General features: G+C 35.7%; 1 protein-coding gene across 1 annotated transcript in view; it reads left to right on the forward strand.

The window, feature by feature from the left end:
* Positions 1-2,448: 2,448 nt before the first annotated feature.
* The window catches only part of DSCAM (DS cell adhesion molecule), a gene marked incomplete at its 5' end in the record, with an annotated part of 312,828 nt that continues 294,963 nt past the window's right edge, over positions 2,449-20,313 (forward strand). The window contains 4 exons of the mRNA XM_008068451.1: positions 2,449-2,745; positions 6,485-6,760; positions 15,024-15,320; positions 16,069-16,344. Coding sequence (XP_008066642.1) covers positions 2,449-2,745; positions 6,485-6,760; positions 15,024-15,320; positions 16,069-16,344 — 1,146 coding nt within the window. The remainder of the gene's footprint in view (positions 2,746-6,484; positions 6,761-15,023; positions 15,321-16,068; positions 16,345-20,313) is intronic.

Below are 20,313 nucleotides of genomic sequence, written 5' to 3' on the forward strand. Positions count from 1 at the left end.
GATATGGAAACAATCTAAGTGTTCATCAATGGAAAAAAAATCGATAAATAAAATGTGGAATATTATTCTATCTTAAACAGAAGAAAATCCTTCTATTTATGGCAACATGGATGAACCCAAAGAACATTACACTAAGCAAAATAAGCTGGACACAGAAAAACAAATACTGTTTGTTCTCACTTACACGTGGAATCTAAAAGAGTCAGATTCATAGAAGAAGAAAATAGAAGGGGGTTGCTAGGAACTGGGGACTGCAGGAAACGGGACAGTGTTGTTCAAAGAGTACTAAGTTCCAGATGATTTTTATATGATAGGAGAGTGAATGTCCAGTGCTTTGTTGTCAGGTTTACTGCAGGTAGGTCAAAAGAACTGTAGCACTTTTCTGAATGAGGCAAAGACAAGAAAATTTCAAAAGCCAGGAGCTTGTATCTATTGTACAAATCTATGTGGAGTTCATGCATGTGATGTAGCCCAGGATCTAAACAGGAAGAATTAGAAGAGACAGCAGGGAAAGGTCATTATGTTTTACATTTAGTATCCAATCAGGTAATTTTTTAATATTCTTCATAATAATACAAAGATCATGCCCCTGAGAACATCACTTCCTTCAAACAAACCTGGAGGACATTGAGCTAAGTGGTTTTCACTGACCTGGTTCATGAGAATATTTTATTCTTTTCCTCATCTGGCTCAAGACCATATAGTAGAAAAAGCTCATTATACAAGGAATGACCCAAAAAAACCCAGAATTTATTTATAGAAAATTGTGTATTAATTCTTACATATTTAAACTTCAGCCACCTTCAAAGTACTCTGATGCAATACACTTATCGAGATATTTTTTCCACTGCTCAAAACAATTTTTGGACTCTTCAGTATTGATGCCTTTTAGTGAATCTGCTGTTTTTTGTCTCACCTCTTCCACAGTGCCAAAACGCTTTCCTTTGAGGACTTTTTTCATACAGGGAAACAAAACAAAAATGTTTCTCAGGGTGTTATCAGATGTATAGGGAATGTGGGGCATGAGAGTCATGCGGGTTTTGGTAAAAAACAAACAAATTGCTGAACACTAAGCGTGGTATGGGCAGATGTACTCCTAAATCACCCAACATGAAATGGACAAACATGTTGAAAGAATTTCCAAAAAAAATCACTGAAGCCGAATACAGCACAACAACACTAATACACCGATTCCGAGTTCCTAGAATATTTACCTGGTGGGGGAAGACTGTACTACAAGGGGCTTGCCTTCCAAAAGATAATTCCATTTTGGGGGATTCCTCCCTCGTACATTGTTGCTTTTTAAAAATAGGTTCATGTTACAAATAATAACCTGGAAGCTGTTCCTTTTTTTTTTTTTAATCATGAAGTCTTGCCACATTTTGTTGATTGTCTTCATTTCTTCATCTCGGTTTCAAATGTTTCAAATGTTTTCTCATGTTTCAGACAGACTATCACTGAAGACCTCAGCTTACACACCCTAGCTTTCTCCACCCCAATGCAAGCACCCTCACTCTCTATGTTATGCCACTCTCTTTTCTTTCCTTCATTGCACTTACTGCAAACCAAATTATCTTTGTTTGCTTGCTTCTGCATTGCCTGTCCCCCATACTTACAGTCCCAACAGAATATAAGCTCCAGGAGGATCCCTGGGTTGTCCATCACTCTTTCCAGTGCTTGTCTGTGCTTGTCCTGGACTTGCAGATCAAAAACGATTTGTCAAATGAATAAATGAAATGCTTTCAAATTTAAGGTGTGAAAACTCTTTTCCTTGTGCAATAAATTTTACTAATGTTAAACAACAATCTCTGCCACTGTTTCTTTTTCTGTTTGAATTTATTTTTAAATCATTTTTATTGATGCTTAATAGGTGCACACTATTGGAGTATTTGTGACAATTTAATACATTCATATAATTTATAAATATTGCATCTGTATACTTAGGATATATACCACCTTAACTATTTGTCTTTTCTTTATGCTAGAATCATTCAAATTTTTTTCTTCTAGCCATTTTGAAATATTCAAGAGATTAGTGTAAGCTATAGTCACCCTACTCTTCTACCTAACACTAGATAATGTTTCTTCTATCAAACCATGCATTTATACCCATTCATGCTCTTTCAAAATGGGAATCTGATATTCCAGACTATGAAAAGACAATCCGATTTTTGACCTGAGCTGATGACTCTTGTTGAAGATACTCCTTCTCTTTATTTATTGAATATTTATTTGCTTAATGGCAAACAGAAGCTCTGACCAGTGTTCAGCCTTTTGCAAATTCTGTGTAAAAAGATTCGTATAAATAGGGCATGTTTTTCAGTTCACATATAAAATTGTAAAGATCTGTATCAATGGTTGGTATGACGTATAGGATTTAAATGATATGTGAAGTTCTGTAATTCTAAATGACTATTTCAACTCTTATTCACTCTTCATCTCTCTGAGTTTTTCTTTTCTCTACAGACCCAGCGAATTCAGCCCCATCTATCCTGGATGGATTTGATCATCGCAAAGCCATGGCGGGGCAGCGTGTGGAACTGCCTTGCAAAGCGCTTGGGCACCCTGAGCCAGATTACCGCTGGCTAAAGGACAACATGCCCCTGGAACTTTCAGGAAGGTTCCAGAAGACTGTGACGGGGCTGCTCATTGAGAACACTCGCCCCTCGGACTCAGGCAGCTATGTGTGTGAAGTGTCCAACAGATATGGGACTGCTAAGGTGATAGGCCGCCTGTACGTGAAACGTAAGTTGGATGGTAACTTGCAAAGGTGGCGTTAGCTTCCATCAAGGAAGCGCCTGTTACGAGCTTATCTCCCGGCTTTCTCTATAGCCTTCTATGAACTCTCACAACAGTCTAGTTGAGATCAATAGTAGTCCCATTCTGCTGTTGAAGAAATTAATGCTCAGACAAATTGCCCAAGTTTACACAACCGGAGAATACTGGGTGTGGGATATGAATTCAAGTCTATCTGGTCCCCTAAAACTCAGATTTCCATTAAGCCACAGGACTACTACATTTCCAAGATAACACTACCTAGTTGATGAATTCAGAATGCCTCTTTAAAAATGGAGGACGGGGTGTTCCTTCTGCACAAGTAATGGAAGCTAATCCAAATGGTTGCCCTTGGTCTGTTTCTAGGTAATTTCAACTTTAAAGTCCTAAATGGGACAATAATCCGCAGAAACACAAGACTTTAAATTTCCCAAATATTAGACTCAGCATTATAGATCATTTAGTCCAACGGTGACAGATATCTTTCATCTTCAATTCATTGCAATGGCTGTCTTGAAGGATGTGTTGAGAATGATGATAAAGGCAGTCTTGGAGGAAGGAGGAATTGATTGGACAAAGGATATGATTGTGGGGTGCACACTTTAACCTCATCAAACACCCTTGATTTTGCTCATGCAGAAAACAGATAAAAGTGAATTACCCAAGATCACGTCACCAGAAAGGGATGCCAAGCCTTAGTCAGACAATATGTCTTAGTTGCCACTATACTTTACCTTTTATTTTTGTAACTTGATGAGCTGAACTAAAGAAATGGACAAGAATCTCACACCAAAAAGAGAGGCACTTTCTTATCCCCTTTTCCCCTGCTTTATCCTTGTTTATGGAACTATTTCTTCAGTGTCAGCCTGAGTGTTGACTGCCTTAGCCAATACCAGCCTAAGAAAATACATTTAAATTAAATATTTAAATAACTACCTGGATCCAGCTGCTTAGACTTAAAAGAAATGGAAGATCATGTCTGCACAGTAGATGAAATACAGTAGCATCGGACAGTGAGTCAGAATTAGCCCTACAGGCTCAAAATTTCTTTTCTTTTAAAGCCCTGTTCATGGCTCCCTATTTTATTTTGAATAAAGTTGATCTCTTAGGGTAGTACTGGAGGCATCTCATATAAACCTGTCTAGTCATGTTTGCTATTGTTCTGCATTAAAAAGCACCCACTCCTGCCAAATATAACTTCTTCCTAATTCCTGTGCAAACTCATTCCTTTTCTGATTGTAAGTCACTTCAGTCATATTACTCCCTCCACATGGAAGATCATTTTCTAAAACTTGGATATCTACACCTTCCCATCTCTCTTAGCCTAATGTAATGCTCCGTACCCAAAGACACATTCCTCGTCCTCCTCCTGTCTCTGCTCAACTCTCAGAATATTTTATTGCTCTTTCTCTCTCTCTCTCTAAAGGCATTTATCACTACCCACATTAAAAAAATTATCTGTGGGAAAGTCTTCATTATGACTGTGCTTGTTTTTGTAATTGTAGTCTTCTTCACCATCTAGACAATTCTCAAATGCTTCTGCAATATTCTTTGCCTCTCTTCTGGCTGCAGAAGAAAACAGCTTCTTGGTTCTTATCTCTAGATGGAAAGTGTTGTCTTGAGTTCCAAATCCAGAGTCCTCTTCTCTTTGAGCTCTTCTCTTTACTTTTGACTCTCTTTCATTCATATGGTTTCAAATACCTTCCCTGTGAAAATGAGCTCTGAATTCATATGTTTATCCTGGGCTATTTTCCTGAGTGTCAGACAAGCATGTCAATCAGTTTTCTTTCAAGGGTTTAGCTGGTACTCCAAAGAACAGTGTAGGATATCAAGCGGAACTCTCTATCATCTCTTATTTCCAAATAACTCTTCTTATTATGAACATCCCCTTATCCCTCAAATGCAAATTTTAAATCTTGGGTCTCTTTAAGACTTTATACATCCAAGTCCTGCCAAGTCCCCAAGATTGTATCTCATACAGTTTCTTAGCTCTATGCCTCCACTCTGTCCTAGAATTGGATCTTAATTTTACCTATTCTAGACATATGTGATATATTCACTGATCAGTTTCCCACCCTATAATTTGTCAAACACCTTATGATCAACTAATTCTCTTAAAATATGTTTTGCTGGGTTCAGTGTCTTGGTCTGTAATCCCAGTGACTCAAGAGGCTGAGTTAGGTGAATCGCTTGAACCCAGGAGTCTGAGACTAGCTTGAGCAATATAGCAAGTCCCTCTCTGTAAAAAATAAAAAACAAAAATTAGTTGGGCATAGTGGTAAATACCTGTAGTCCCCAGCTACTTGGGAGACACGTGAGAGGAGGTCGAGGCTGCAGTGAGCTATGATGGCACCTTTGCATTCCAGCTTGGTAACAGAGTAAGACTATCTCTAAAAGAACAAAAAAAAGTTTGACCATAACTTACTTGCTTAACATTCATGAATGCTTCCTTTAATTATCTTTGGTTTGATTCCAAAATATCAAAGCCCATTACACTCTTAGCTCAGACTGCTTTTGTAGTTTTTCTCCTATCATTCTGTTTCAGGGACCCTCTGTGCATCCAAATGGCATCAGAAATGTTTCCTCAGACATGCCTGTGTGCCATGCCTTTGCACTTGGTTCCCATTCTCGGTGACACTCTAATTCCACTCTACCTGGTCTCAGCTCTATCCATCCTTGATATCTGAGGACTTTCCTGCCCTTTCTGTACATCCTTCTCCATACATAGTATGTCTCCAATGGCCCTTGCATCACTCTGCTTGGCTACTATAACTATTTTTGTATTTGTCTTATCACTCTCAAAACCTGAGCTCCTTGAAACCAAAGACTTCAGAGTACTGTGAGATAAGTAAAAAACAACTGGAATTTTTTAAAAATGTAAAAAAACCCTTTTTTTTCTTTGCTTTACTATTTATCTGTTGAATGGATTTAATTAAATTTATCTTTTTAAACAACCACTTATCTCTTCTATAAAATAAAGATAGCACAAAATTTGCAGGATTATGAGAAGACTGACCTAAATAATATATGTGACATATTGATCATCTCATGGCACATGCTACTTGCACCACAAACATTATTCATATTTGTTTCACCTGTGAGTTTAACCCCATTCTTGGCACATAGTAGGTGCTCAGTAAATGCTTTCTACATTGAATTAGGTTTGTTGAATTGAAAACATAGGAAGTCAAAAAAGGGAGTTTCAACTCTATTAGCTTTATTTTAAAGAAGAATTCTGCTTTATGGTCTCAGATTGTAATCATACCAACCCCTACCCCCACAATTGTATGCTATTGGCCCTGGTTAGGCCATGAGTGAGCATATGTATGTGTGAGAATAAACCATGGCAAGCTCATTAGTGTTAGCTTGAAACAAGGCACATTAGGATTTATATATTCAAATACTTGTGCCCCTATTGCTAACCAGCACATTGTGCTTCTCATTATTGTCCTCACACGTACTCAGTGAGAAAGCAGTAGATCAGCATGATTCCATTTGTTGCATACAGTAAGAAAGCCAGGAAAAATAGCAAAGAGATGTTCCCAAACAAAATGGTGCACCGTGAAATAATACTGACTATAAGAACTATGTGGAGTATGGTTGCAGTGATGCATTTGCCTTGTTAGAAGCCCAATATGTGTTGGAATTATGTCTAGTGATGTTTTCAACTTTTTCTCTCTCTGTCTTTCTCTCTTACCAAAATCTCCAGAGCCACTGAAAGCTACCATCAGTCCCAGGAAGGTTAAAAGCAGCGTGGGTAGCCAGGTTTCCTTGTCCTGCAGCGTGACAGGAACTGAGGACCAGGAACTCTCCTGGTACCGAAATGGTGAAATCCTCAACCCTGGAAAAAATGTGAGGATCACAGGGATCAACCACGAAAACCTTATAATGGATCACATGGTCAAAAGTGACGGGGGCGCATACCAGTGCTTTGTGCGCAAGGACAAGCTGTCTGCTCAAGACTATGTGCAGGTGGTCCTCGAAGGTCAGTGGGCCTCATTGTAGGGTGTGGCTGAAAACAAACAAACAAAAAAACAAACAAATAAAAAACCCAAACCCAGAGCACTAAGAAAAGAAGAATGCAGGATGAAACAGTGTCGATAACTCTATTTTAAGATTTCTGTCTGTCTTACCAGCTGGTTACTCCACCATAATTTTTTAAGCTATGTCAGGCAAATAAGAGAGAAAGCTCTAATGAGAATGAAATTTTATATTAGAAGTACCATAAAATTAAGCAACATAAACATTGCCCACTTCTGTGTTAAAAGTTGCTTGTCAAGATATAAACCTCAGAAACTTGAGACCTATGGACCAAATGAGAATGGATTCAAATATGGACCTGGATTTCTCAATATTACCTTGTTTAGGAGACTGTTTTATGCACTGCGGGGAGTTTAGCAGCATCCCTATTCTCTATCCACTAGATACATGCAAGTAGCAACGCCCCCTGCCCCAAGTATGACAAGCAAAAAAAATGTCTCCAGGCATTGTAGATGTTTTCAGGGTGGGAGGAGTAACCTCCAGTAGAGAAGGGCAAATTTAGAGACAAACTACAGAGCAAAATTTCAATGTAATGCTTGGTGGAGTGAAGAAACAGCATCTGGTTGGTGCAGTTGTCCATAGTTTGGTCCAAATGTCCATAGATTTATATGAATGGAATTTGTGGCAAATTACTTTGTGGTGCAAGAAAAGGTTTTAGATATGTTCTATTGCTTGCTTTTCTTAACTGGTTACTGCATACTAACACCTTCAAGCTTATCAATCAGCCAGGGAAGGAAGCCACCACAGGTAATATTTAAGTAAGACTATGAATTTAACTACCAGGTAATTGAATTAGTCTCTACCTGTGTATTTGTGTGTCTTGTTGGAAATTATGTCTCTCTATACAATTTAAAATTCATCTGCTATTAATTAAAATAATAAAATGTTTTTTTATAAAGTTTACAGTGAGAATACATAAAACTCAGTAATACATGAAAATAAGTTTAAATATGTCTTGATGCTAAGCTGATATTACTGTGACTGCTTTTTAAATCATAACTAATTTTTAAGTAGTATGCTTAGCAATGAGATGCCTATTTTGATTCAACCATTTCATTGCAGACTGAGTTTTTTTTAAAGCAGAGGTGAAATGGGCTGAAGGCATAGGACTCATATTAAGTGCCTGACACTGTGTTCCACAAAATAATCAAGTACAGAAAGTAATCAATTTGTACAAAGCCAGTTTGCTAATGATGATGCACTCTACTCATTACATAGTCACTATTTTTTAGATTCTTTGCAGAAAAAGGAGAGATTACCTGTCTAAGCCTCGTTACCTTGGCAACCATCTTGTGTGACTAAGAAAACCTAAAGAACATATTGATCATCCATAATGATGTCGAAACAGTTCAGGTTATCGGAGTGACAGCAAGAAAGATTTCAAAGACACTAAGGTCTCCCTGGGAAAATAATGTCTGCTTTCATCTCCAAAAAAGCCTGTCACTTGAACAAAAAAAGGGGGCAGAGGCGCACACTGAGCACACGCACGGATTTATTTGTCGCATGTCAGTTTCCATTCAGGACAAGAAGCTTCACTTTATTTTTTCTCTTCTGAGAGATGACAGTGCTAATGTAGCAAAAGAGAGCAGAAATGGCTTTGCAATCACATATCTAGTACCTGCTTTAAAATAGCTAGTTTCATGTGAAAAAAACTGTTCTTGCTGAAATAGTTATAGATTTAAGTGAAATTATAAAAATTAGGAATGACCAATGACATAATGGAGGATCTGGAAGTATTTCCTGTGAGGCCAAAAAATGAAATCTAATAATTATAGGGTCAAGATAAAACCATAATAACTGGAAAATGGAATAATAAAAAAGAATTATAGCAGTTATTCTTGGAATGGAAAAATAGCATACAACAGAGTAACTTCCAACTGATAAAAATTATAAACTTTGGAAAAAGAAAAACTATATGTAGACACAAGAAAGATTGTATGTAGACACTTCTCTATATATAATTTAAAATTAAAATGTTATTAATTGATTAAAATAATAAAATAATTTTTACATAGTTTACAGAAAGAATAGCACTCATTCATATATGAAAATAAGTTTAAATATATCTTGATGCTAAGCCAGTATTTCTGTGATTTTTTTAACGTTAGCTAATTTTTAAGAAGTAGCAGGCTTAGCAATGAGATGCTTATTTTGATCCAACCATTCCATTGCAAAGAGTGAATTTTTTTTAAAGCACAGGTGAAACTAGCTGGCAGAGGTGAAAAAGCAGGTAGAAAGGATCTGATCCTTGAAAGAAGGGGAAAGAATTAGGTGATATCTACATTGATAGCACTTTCCCACAGAGAACTCTCTAGTCCATGAGGTGTAGTGTGTAGGGCAAAAAACTAGAAGAAAGGAGAGATCTCCAGTCTCACCAGATTGAGGTGTCAGGAGACAGAGATCTAGACTGCTGAAACACCTGCAAATTGAGGGAATAGAGCAAAAATTCCAGGAAAGAAGAAATAACAGTAAAGAGTGGCCAAATCTATAAGTAAACTCCTTTGGAAAACTGGGTTGCAGCTGAACTGCAAAAATGTGGGGAGAATCCAAGTCTACAATAAAAAATAACTAGACATTAAAAAAAGGGCACTGAAGAAAAGACAAAGCAGATGATAGAAACAGACTGTGAGAAGAACCAGATGTTAGACTTATCCGACAAGAACTTTTTCTTTTCTTTTTCTTTGAGTTGGAGTCTCAGTCTATTGCCAGGCTGAAGTGCAGTGACATGCTCATAGCCACAGCACCCTCAACCTCCTAGGCTCAGGCTATCCTTCTGCTTCAGTATCCCAAGTAGCTGGAACTACAGGTATGCACCACCACAGCAGGCTAATTTATTTTATTTTATCTATTGTAGAGATAAGTTCTTGCCATGTTGCTCATGCTGGTCTCAAACCTGTAGGCTTAGGCAATCCTCTAGCCTCCACCCCTCTAAGTGCTGGATTACAGGCGAAAGCCACTGCATCCAGCCCCAAACAAGAACTTTAAACCTGCCATTTAAAACATGTTTAGTAGCTTAAGGAAAAATATGATTATAATGAGGACATCTATGGGAGAGACCAACAGAGAAATGTAAACTATAGAAAGCAATTGATAGAAGTGAAAAAAAATCACTGTGTTTGATTTAATACAAGATTAGAGAAGAAAGAAAAACGGACCAGTGAACTTGAAGATAGAGTAAAATAAATGTATCCTATCTAATGCATGGAAAGAAAATGATTAGAGCCTTGGTGACAAGTGAAACATCATCTGATAGCCTGGCATATGTACATATATAGAGAGGTTCAGAAAAAATAAGAGACAGAATATGTGAAAGAAGAAAGTATATAAAAAGATAATGGCCTTATTTTCTCAAATTTGATATAAAAATAAAGTTACAGATCCAAGAAGCGCAGCAAACTCCAAGAATAAATACAAAAAACAGATTACATGTGGGCACACCAGAGTCAAGCTCCTGAAAAACAAAGATAGAGAGAACATCCTGTGAATCTGTAGGAGAAAAAATATTATGTAAAGAGGATATCAATACAAATGGTGAATGACATCATATTTTGGAGGACAATAGAGCAACCTCTTTAAAATTTAAAACAAACAAGCAAGCAAGCAAAAACACAGACCTGACAACCTAGATTTTATAGCAAAAATAAATAAAGTATTTAAAAGTCAAGAAAAAATAAAGATATTTTCAATAAACAAAAGTGAAAGAAGGTGAAGTTAGAAGACCTGCACATTAATAAGTAATAAATGAAGTCATACAGTATAGAGAAAATTGCATAAAATAGAAATTTATGTCTATAGGAATAAAGAGCATAAGAAAAGGTTAATATGGAAGTAAATATTTAGCAAAGTTGCACTTTCTCTTTTAATTTCTTTCAACAGCAATTGATGGATTATAACATAAAATTTAAATACTGTTATAGAGTTTATAACATAAATAGATGCAATGGCACAAAAAGGCAGAATATAAAGATTCAAAACTATTTGTTACAAGGTTCTTGCATTTTACATAAAGGACAACAACTTTAACTTTTAGTAGATGTAATTTAAAACATACATATACATGCTTATACATACACATATATACATATACATGTGCATATATATATATACATATATATATACACATGCACACAAATATATATCAGTTGCAGCTTACCCTACAAGTGCAAGATTGGCAAACATTAAAAACATTAATTTAAGTTATTATATTAACAAAATAAAGGAGAAAAACCAATTGATCATTTCAATATATACAGAAAAAGCATTTTACAAAATTCAATTCTTTCAGAATAAAAATACTCTCAGCAAACTTGAAATATAAGGCGCTTCTTTGACCTGATAAATGGCATCTATGAACAATCTACAGCTAAAATCATAGTTAATATGGTTAAGCACTAAATGTTTTTCATTAAAGATTGAGACCAGGACAAGGATGTTCACACTCACTATTTCTATTCAACATTATACTAGTAGTCTTAGTTAGATATAAATAAGAAATAAAATGCATGATGTTTGGAAAATAAAAATTCCAACTGTCTCTAATCATAGGCATTGTTGTTTACATATAAAATCCCATGAGAACCATAAAGCAATTTATGCAACTATAAGCTGGTTTGGAAAGTCATAGGATACAATAACAATATGCAAAATGTAATTTTATTTCTATGTGGTAGGAACAATCAATTGAAAAAATAATATTTTAAAATATTCTCTTACAATAGCATAAAGCATACTTTAGGAATATATTTCACACAATGTGAAAGATTCCAACATATAAAAGTACAAAGCTATGCTAATATAAAATTGAAATTACCTAAAAAATTAGAAAGATATATACCATATTTGAGGATTAGAAAACTATTTTTAACAATTCTCTCTAAAGTGATCAATTTAATTTCAATCAAATTCCCACAGCTTTTATAGATTGATTTTTAAAATTTAAATTGAAAAACGGAAGTCTTATATTCTAAATTGATTAAAAAATATATATGGAAAGGTAAAGGACTGGGAACCACTCAAACAATCATGCCAAAAAGAATAAAGTTGAAAGACTCATACAACTAGGTTTGAAGACATGCAATAAAGCTACATTAAACAAGATAGATATATGTATATAGAGCAATGGCACATAGAAACCTCAATAGATGTGTGACAAAAAGTAAGTATCAATCCTACATTGCATCACATACTTACACAAAAAATTAAATTGCTATAAACATAGACCTGTATGTAAATTGTAAAACTGAAAGTCTAAAAGAAAACATGGAAGAATTCATTTGGGGGTAGACTTGAGGGTAGGCAGATATTTCTTAGAACACAGAAAGCATTAAATGTCAACACAAACAAAATACTAAGAAAATAAAAAGGCAACCACAGACTGGAAGAAAATATTTTTTACACACACAAATATATAATATGTACTATATATGTATGTGCAAAAGATTTGAGCAGACATTTCACACAGGAAATATGCAGATAACCAATAAGCACATGAAAAACAACATGGGGCAAGCACTCCAGGTTCCCTCCTACTATGGGAGCTCCTCTGTCCTCTTAATAAATCCTGCTTTCCCACTAAAAAAAAAAAAAGAAGAAGAAAAGAAAAACAACATCACTTCCATGGAATTTGTGGCCAAAAAAAAAAAAGTGCAACCTGTATTATTGAATTATTTTAATAAAGTGAGAACAAAAGCTTTGAGCAACCAGCTACAAAATTACTCTTCAAAAATATCAAAGTCAAGAAACACAAAAGAAATGGAAAAATGCTTCAGATAAAGAGACTGAAATGACATGACAAATAATGTGTGATACTGATCAGACTGGAAAAAATAGCTATAGGAACATTTTTAGTAATTGGTAGGCTTTCAATATAGCCTGTGCATTAGATAATAGTATTGTTTCAAAGTTATATTTTATAGTTTTTAACTGTACTATGGTTATGATAGAATATATGTAATAGAGTACATACTCTATAATTACATTTATTTGAAGCTCAAGAGCAAGCAAATCTAAGACAAAATAAAAGAATTCAGAGCAATGATCCCCTATGTTGGACAAAGATTGATTGAAAAGAGTGTTTGGGAAACTTTGGCAATAAAAATGTTTTATATATCTTGATCATTTTTGTGGTTACATAGGAGTGTATATATTTAACAAAATAAGAATGCCACAATAAGATTTTTTACAAATAAGAATTTCATTGTTACAAGTATTTACCAAACTCAGCTGTACATTTAAGATTTGTGCATTTCACTTTATGTAAAATTTACATACAAAAATAAGTGTAACTGAAGAGTTTCTAAATGCTTGAGTTTTCAGAGCTTATTGTAAAAATCAGTGCAAAGAAATTTATAGGTAAACACATCCTACAAAAAAAAAACTCGCAAAATTTTAAGGACAAATTAAATAACCTAAGTGCTCCCAAGTATGAATGTCTGTTTATATACAATGAATAACAATCATGATGACTCTGCCTTCTCTGTAAATTTAAATACAGGACTTGAAAAGACAATGTCTGCTGTGTCTTAAAGGCAAAAGCACAAATTTTTTATTTTAATTTTTTTCAGGTAGTTTTTTATCTCTGATAGTAAAAGACAAATGCTTGCAATCCAAGGACACTACAATACTTTACTTATAAATGCATCTGCACACAAAACCAAAACCAAAAACATACTTGGAAGCCTAAAACATACTCCAGTCACCAAAAACATGAGTTGGAATGAAGATGTAAGATTCAGGAATTTGAGAATGGATAGATGGTAAAGGACTTCACAGAAGCACCACGGCACAGCCCCCACCACCAGGAAAACCCAAACAACTGGCCTCCTGGCCACAGAACTAGGACACAAGGCTTTGGAGAGATGAGTGACATTCATTTCCTTAGGGATATTTGAAGCTATTAAGTGTTATCTTTCTCCAGTGGAATTGCAAGCTATTCTCAATTTAGCTTCTTTGGTTTTTTTATTTGTTTATCTGTACTTTCCAGTTTTTCAACAGTGAAGATGTCACTTCAAAATAATAATAATAAAAATTAAATGTTATCTATTAATTATATTTCATTATGAAGCAAACCCTTTAACTGATTAAAAAAAATTCTTTTAAAAAGCAGGAAAAAAAGTTCCCTCCAGCAAGGTTTATTATCAGACTCAGAAATCCTGTTGCATGTGATCACAATTATGTCAAAATGACCCACTTATGCCTAGAAAAAATGTGTCACAATGTTGATTTGTATGCCTGAGGCTGGTTGGCCTATTGGTAACTTCTTTTGATTTTTGTACATTTTCTTTAGTATGCATATGTATCTTTTTTAAATGAAAAAAACTTACAAAAGAAGCATACATTTGTGATTACCATATAATAAGAGGAGACTAATCCACACACATGATAGAAAAATAATAGAATATAAAAATTTGACCTTTGTAAAACATGTTTGAGATTCCTATGGAAACTTCTCTTAGATTAAGATCCTAGTTTAGACAGATCTGGGTCATGGCTGTTCTCTTGGCATAATTATTAGTACTTGTTTCACTCTCAAAAAGTATCCCAGATTAGATGATAAATTATATGGCTACCCAACTTAAGGGACTTATAGAGATATTTAACACATAGTATTTCATACAAACTTTATTTAGCTTCATCCCATTCTCAGAGTCTTCATGAAAAGTTACATGCAAATAACTTTTGTAATTAAAACTATAAAATTTTATTTGTTGTGTAAAAATGAAATTGAGATAGATCATCAGTCTCTCAGTAGTTTCCTTTATTCCTCTAACAATGAGAAATTCCTAAATAACTTCAGAGAACTAGAAAGCTCATGGGACTATTTTGGGAAGTGAAGAGGGTGAGGATTTCCTCTCTGTTTCTAACTTTAGGTGAGGACATATCAGTTTTGATTTGGAGACCTCTTGGGAGCTGTCATTGTTTAACAAACTTTCTTGGGAGCTGTCATTGTTTAACCGGAACATTTGAGTTGCAAAATTGTTCCTCTTGTAGAGTAATCAAGAAATGTCTGAGTGATTTATTAAAGTTTGCTAATGCTGTGTTTACCTGTTTTGAAAATAGTGGAATCTTGTTGATGGAACTTCACTTTACCAATAAAACCAGACCTTTGGGGCAGTATTCAACAACCACCTAAACATTAAATAAATGTACTTGAAAGTTGTTTAATTACTTGTATGTTCCACTTCCCTCCATAATTTGTTTTCCTGCAGATGGAACTCCCAAAATTATTTCTGCCTTTAGTGAAAAAGTCGTGAGTCCAGCAGAACCGGTTTCCCTCATGTGCAACGTGAAGGGGACACCTCTGCCCACAATCACGTGGACGCTGGATGATGACCCAATTCTCAAGGGTGGCAGTCACCGTATCAGTCAGATGATCACATCAGAGGGGAACGTGGTCAGCTACCTGAACATCTCCAGCTCCCAGGTCCGGGACGGGGGAGTCTACCGCTGCACTGCCAACAACTCAGCGGGAGTCGTCCTGTACCAGGCTCGAATAAACGTAAGAGGTGCTTGTCAAATCAGCTCCTCAAAAAAACACACATAATTCATTGTAGTGGAGAAGAAGGTTTCTGCATGCACCGAGCTGAGTCTTGGAATGCCAGAACGGATTAACTGTTGCTTCCCATTTCCTACCCTTTCCTTCCTGTTCAGGAATGGCACTGATTGGGTTAATGTCGGAAATGGCATTTTGGTTTCTTTAGTCAGCTTGTTCTCTTTTTTTATTCTTAGATCTGTCCACTTGATATTTCCTTTCCTGGTTTATGCTCTGCATGCTTTTTATTTTCCTTTCTCCTTTTCTTTTGTTCTACTATGTCCATGGTAAACCCTCATGTACATGGTATTAAACTTACATCCATAGTGCAACATGGCATAACCTTCATCTTCATATATATTTTACAGAGAGAGTTAAACAATTGATGAATTGCTGCCAGTGTTTTCACCAAACAGGCATGATTGCTCAGGGTAGACTAGTAATTTTCTATTGGTTAAATTGCTTTTTGTCTTGTAATTAAAAACATTAATAGAAGCAGTGATAAAGTATTTAGCACTCATTCAATTCATTTGAAGGTTAAAAAAAAAGGAAAGAAAAAAACTTCTTAACAGAAAATGCCACATGAAAAAAATTTGTTTAACCAAAAATTATATTCTTAGTTAAAAATAATCAACATTTTTTAACCAAGGAGGAGTGTAACCATGACCCCACATGAGATGTACCCTTAAATTATTTTCAAGAGTTTCTTTGTGTCTCTCCAGGGCCTGCAAGCATTCGACCAATGAAAAATATCACAGCAATAGCAGGACGGGACACATACATTCACTGTCGTGTGATTGGCTATCCATATTACTCCATTAAATGGTATAAGAACTCTAATCTGCTTCCTTTTAACCACCGTCAAGTGGCATTTGAAAATAATGGAACTCTCAAACTCTCGGATGTGCAGAAAGAAGTGGATGAGGGGGAGTATACGTGCAATGTGCTGGTCCAGCCGCAACTCTCCACCAGCCAGAGTGTCCACGTGACCGTGAAAGGTAAGTCCTGTTCTCCCATTCCCCATGCAACTTATTTCATAGCCCAACTACTTCACCAGACCAACAGTCAGGAGTGGGGTAATCTAAGAATCTGCATACTTAAAGCAGGAGAGTTATAAAGACTGAAGAATGACGGGGAACATTACATGTTCTCTTTACTACTGGATCGTCACAACACTTGTAGTTGATGTAATTTTCTCTCCATGTAAAGTTTTGGCTTGGTTTTCCAGAGGACTTGTGTTGTTAGCATTACCATAGAAAAAAGAAACACACTATTGACTTGGCTATCTAATTTTCCAATTTTAAGACAAGTATCTTTGTTTTCCTAAAAATCCTCAAAAGCAAGTTGTTTTAAAACCCAACTGGAAGAGGATGAGTATTTGAAACAAACTTCTTATCTTGAGTTGATAATCAGATTAAAGCCACAACATAAGAATTATACATTCAATATATAATTCAGAAAGTTTTTCTGATTGAATTATTCTTTACATCAAGTCATGGTTGGTCACGGAATCTGTCAGATGTTCTTTGGAGATTCTGCAATTCAACCCTAATCTCCTTACCAGCAAGGACCAGTAAAGTGATCAGACTCACCTAAGGACGTATAGCTTTGCGTAGGCAGACTCGTAGAAGAATTCATTTCCTCTATTCCCCAAGTGACTTTCTTCAACTAAATATAAAAATTTTTTAAAAATATATGTGTAGTCTACATGAAGTAGGCCATAAAAATAGACCTAACATATTATGAGACCATTTCCAAAATTTGTAGAAGCAATCTCTAGCCATGATGAGCTACCTGTTTGAGTCGTTCAAGTTCTCTCTCCAGGTACCAATAATTGTCTTTTAGTGCCCTGGTTGCAAAGTTCCATAGGTTTCCCATGGTCTTCCTCAACTTTCTTTTTCCACATATTTGTTATTTTTACTTTTTTAGGAACACCTGCAAATACACACATGCACACACAAACAAAAAAATATATAATGTATTTTTCACTATGTTATATAATATGTATTCCATATTATATATTTTTTACACCTCTATGTAAATAATTTTAAATCGTTTTAAATCACCACATTACTTAAGAATTTCCTCAAACATTAGAAATTCTTGGTAAGCCAGGCTGGTAATAGCTGCATAAAAGTCCATCTTGAAGTTGTATTTATTTCTTCAACCATCATTTGCAGAACCTCCACTCATACCAGGCATTCCTCTAGGCACTGAGAAATACAAAAAGATAGGTTTATTTCACTCATGGAGTTCTCTTTTCAGTCGAGAGAAAAACAATAAACAACAAAAAAAGAGAATATCTGATGTATTCACTACTATGCAAAGAATTAAAACATGAGAGTATCTTGAGGGTGAGTTGCAGTGGAGAATCAGATGCCATGTTAGTGAATTTTTTAGTTTTCATCTTAAAACTCATTGTCTCATCATGCCCGTTGAATGAATGTTTTACCTACGTATGATTTTTTAACATGATAAGTTGATCATCTGGAAATCACTGGTTCACTGTGTTATTCAGATCTTTCCAATGTGGACATAATTTTTTATAAAATACCAAAATAATATAACAGTTATTAATATCACTATGAGCTCATCAGAGACATCTTTAAGCATTAGTAAACTGTCAAGCTCATGGTGGCAGATATTCATTGTCTAAATTCAATTTGTTGCTTGAAAGTTTGAGTTTTATTATTTGTAACACTGTCAATTGTGATCCTAGGAGTGACAGGTTTATTTCTCTATATGTAAGAAAATGTCTAACAAATAGACAAGTCTGACTAACTACAGTTTTTAGGTAACCATTATTTGAAGAAAAAAAAATAGAATTACATGAAAAAGCAGCTAGTTGAGCTTGCAACTCAAACAAGTTCATTAGTACTTTGCTTGAAGACTACCATCCTGCTCAGTAGGCAACAGAAACACGTTGTGTATTTTTTCTCCATTTTATTAAAAAGAACATAGAACACTAAAAATGGCATAAATTTAAGGGTCAAGATGTTATAAAATTATTATTTTTATTCATTTGTCAAATGTCCTTAAATGAATTTGGCATAAAAAAATAACCAGCTACTCAGAGCATGTGCTGGCAGATAAGAAAATGAGTACTAGTCATTTTGGTGTCACTGCTGTGACTTGGGCTCCAGCAGTCTCAGTCACCATTGATTTTGCTTCAGCAGTGCAAGTATTAACACAGTGTGAAAGGCAAATACTAGCTTGGTATTATAATGAAAATGGTTTTCTTCTAACAAATGCCCTAAAATGGTTTTGGGGATCCCCAGAGGTTTGTGAGCTACATTTTGAAAACACCTAATCCAGTGCTAGAAAGTTAGTTTATATCTGATGTTTATCCATTATGAATGATGCAGCCAGTGAACTTCTTTATGCATTGGGCTTTGTCTGCTTCTAAGATGATTTCTTAGAAGAAAAATTACCATAAATATGACTATTGTATAAATGATAAATAATTTATTGCTTTTTTTAGGAGACATAAATTTAAGTAAAGGCCATTTGAATCATTGACTTTTATTCTTTAAAATTTCTAGACTAGTATAAATTAGCATATTAAACTCGATCCTTTTGACATGACAGAAACCAACCCAAATTAGCTTATGCCCTGAAGAATTATTGTCTCTCGTAACCAATATAACTATGATTTTAGGAAACAGTTCAATCACGCAGTTTTGTTTTCAGGAGCTTCTTATTTTCTAAGGATATGCTATATTATATAAAAGTTGTCAGTTCCTTTTCTTTTTTTTTTTTTTGAGTTGGAGTCTCACTCTGTCACCCAGACTAGAGTGCAGTGGCCGCTCCTGGCCACCACAGCCTCGACTTGCTGGGCTCCGGCGATCCTTCTGCCTCAGCCTTCCAAGTAGCTGGAACTACAGGCGTGCACTACCACACCCAGCTAATTTTTTGATTTACTGTAGAGATGAGGTTTCACCAAGTTGCCCAGGTGGGTCTTGAACCCACGGGCTCAGGTAATCCACTCACCTCAGCCCCCCAAGGCGCGGGATTACAGGCTGAGCCACCGAGCTCAGCTTGTCAGTTTCCTTTTCAAGAAGTTTAAAACAAAAGAAGAAAATCATATTTTGTGCAATATTTCATGATAGTTGCCTGCTGAGGAATGGCTAACATGAATGAGGCAGTTGTTGGAATTTGAGGTTTGCAAGATTTATTAGGATGGTCAGGAAAGGCTTTTGTGAGAAAGTGAGATTTGAGCAAACATGGAGGATTATAGGATAGCAAACAGATATCTTGGAGAAGGACATTCTAGGCAAAGGGAACAGGTAGAACAACAATGTCTAAGGTATATCATGTAAGCTTGAGGAACAGCTGAGAAGTTGGTGGGAGCCAAATGAACAACAACAAAAATAATAGGCCAAGAGTCAGAAACAGCAGAGTCTTTTCATGGAAGACCTAGTAGATAAGAACTTGGGTTTTAAAGACTTGGATTTTTCCTCTGAGTGGAACAGGAGCTTTACTGTGTGACATTAAACAGACAAGTCACATGGCCTGACTTAGGTTTTAAATGGATGCTTTTAGCTGGGTGCAGTGGCATATACCTATAGTTCCAGCTACTTGGGACGTAGAGATGGGAGAATTTCTTGAGGCCAGGAGTTTGAGGCTGCATTATGCTGTAAACAGTCACTGTACTTTAACCTGGGCAACATAGTGAGACCCGATTTCTAAACACACACACACACACACACACACACACACACACACACACGCTTCTGACTCCTGTACTGAGACTAATCTACAGGGGAAAAACCCGGGGCAAGTAGACTGACATGTTAAAAAGTAAATCCAGATGAGAGGTGGTAGTACTGTGACCAAGGGGAGAGCAGTGGAGATGGTGAATGTAAAACAGATTCTGGATACATTTTGAAGGTCTGTTCAATAAGATTTCCTAATGGATTGGATGCAGGTATGAGAGAGATAAAGGCAACAACGATCCAGTCAAGATT

Source organism: Carlito syrichta, unplaced genomic scaffold, assembly GCF_000164805.1.
Source record: "Carlito syrichta isolate Samal-C Ts95f unplaced genomic scaffold, Tarsius_syrichta-2.0.1 Scaffold310954, whole genome shotgun sequence".
In the NCBI taxonomy this organism is placed as follows: domain Eukaryota; kingdom Metazoa; phylum Chordata; class Mammalia; order Primates; family Tarsiidae; genus Carlito; species Carlito syrichta.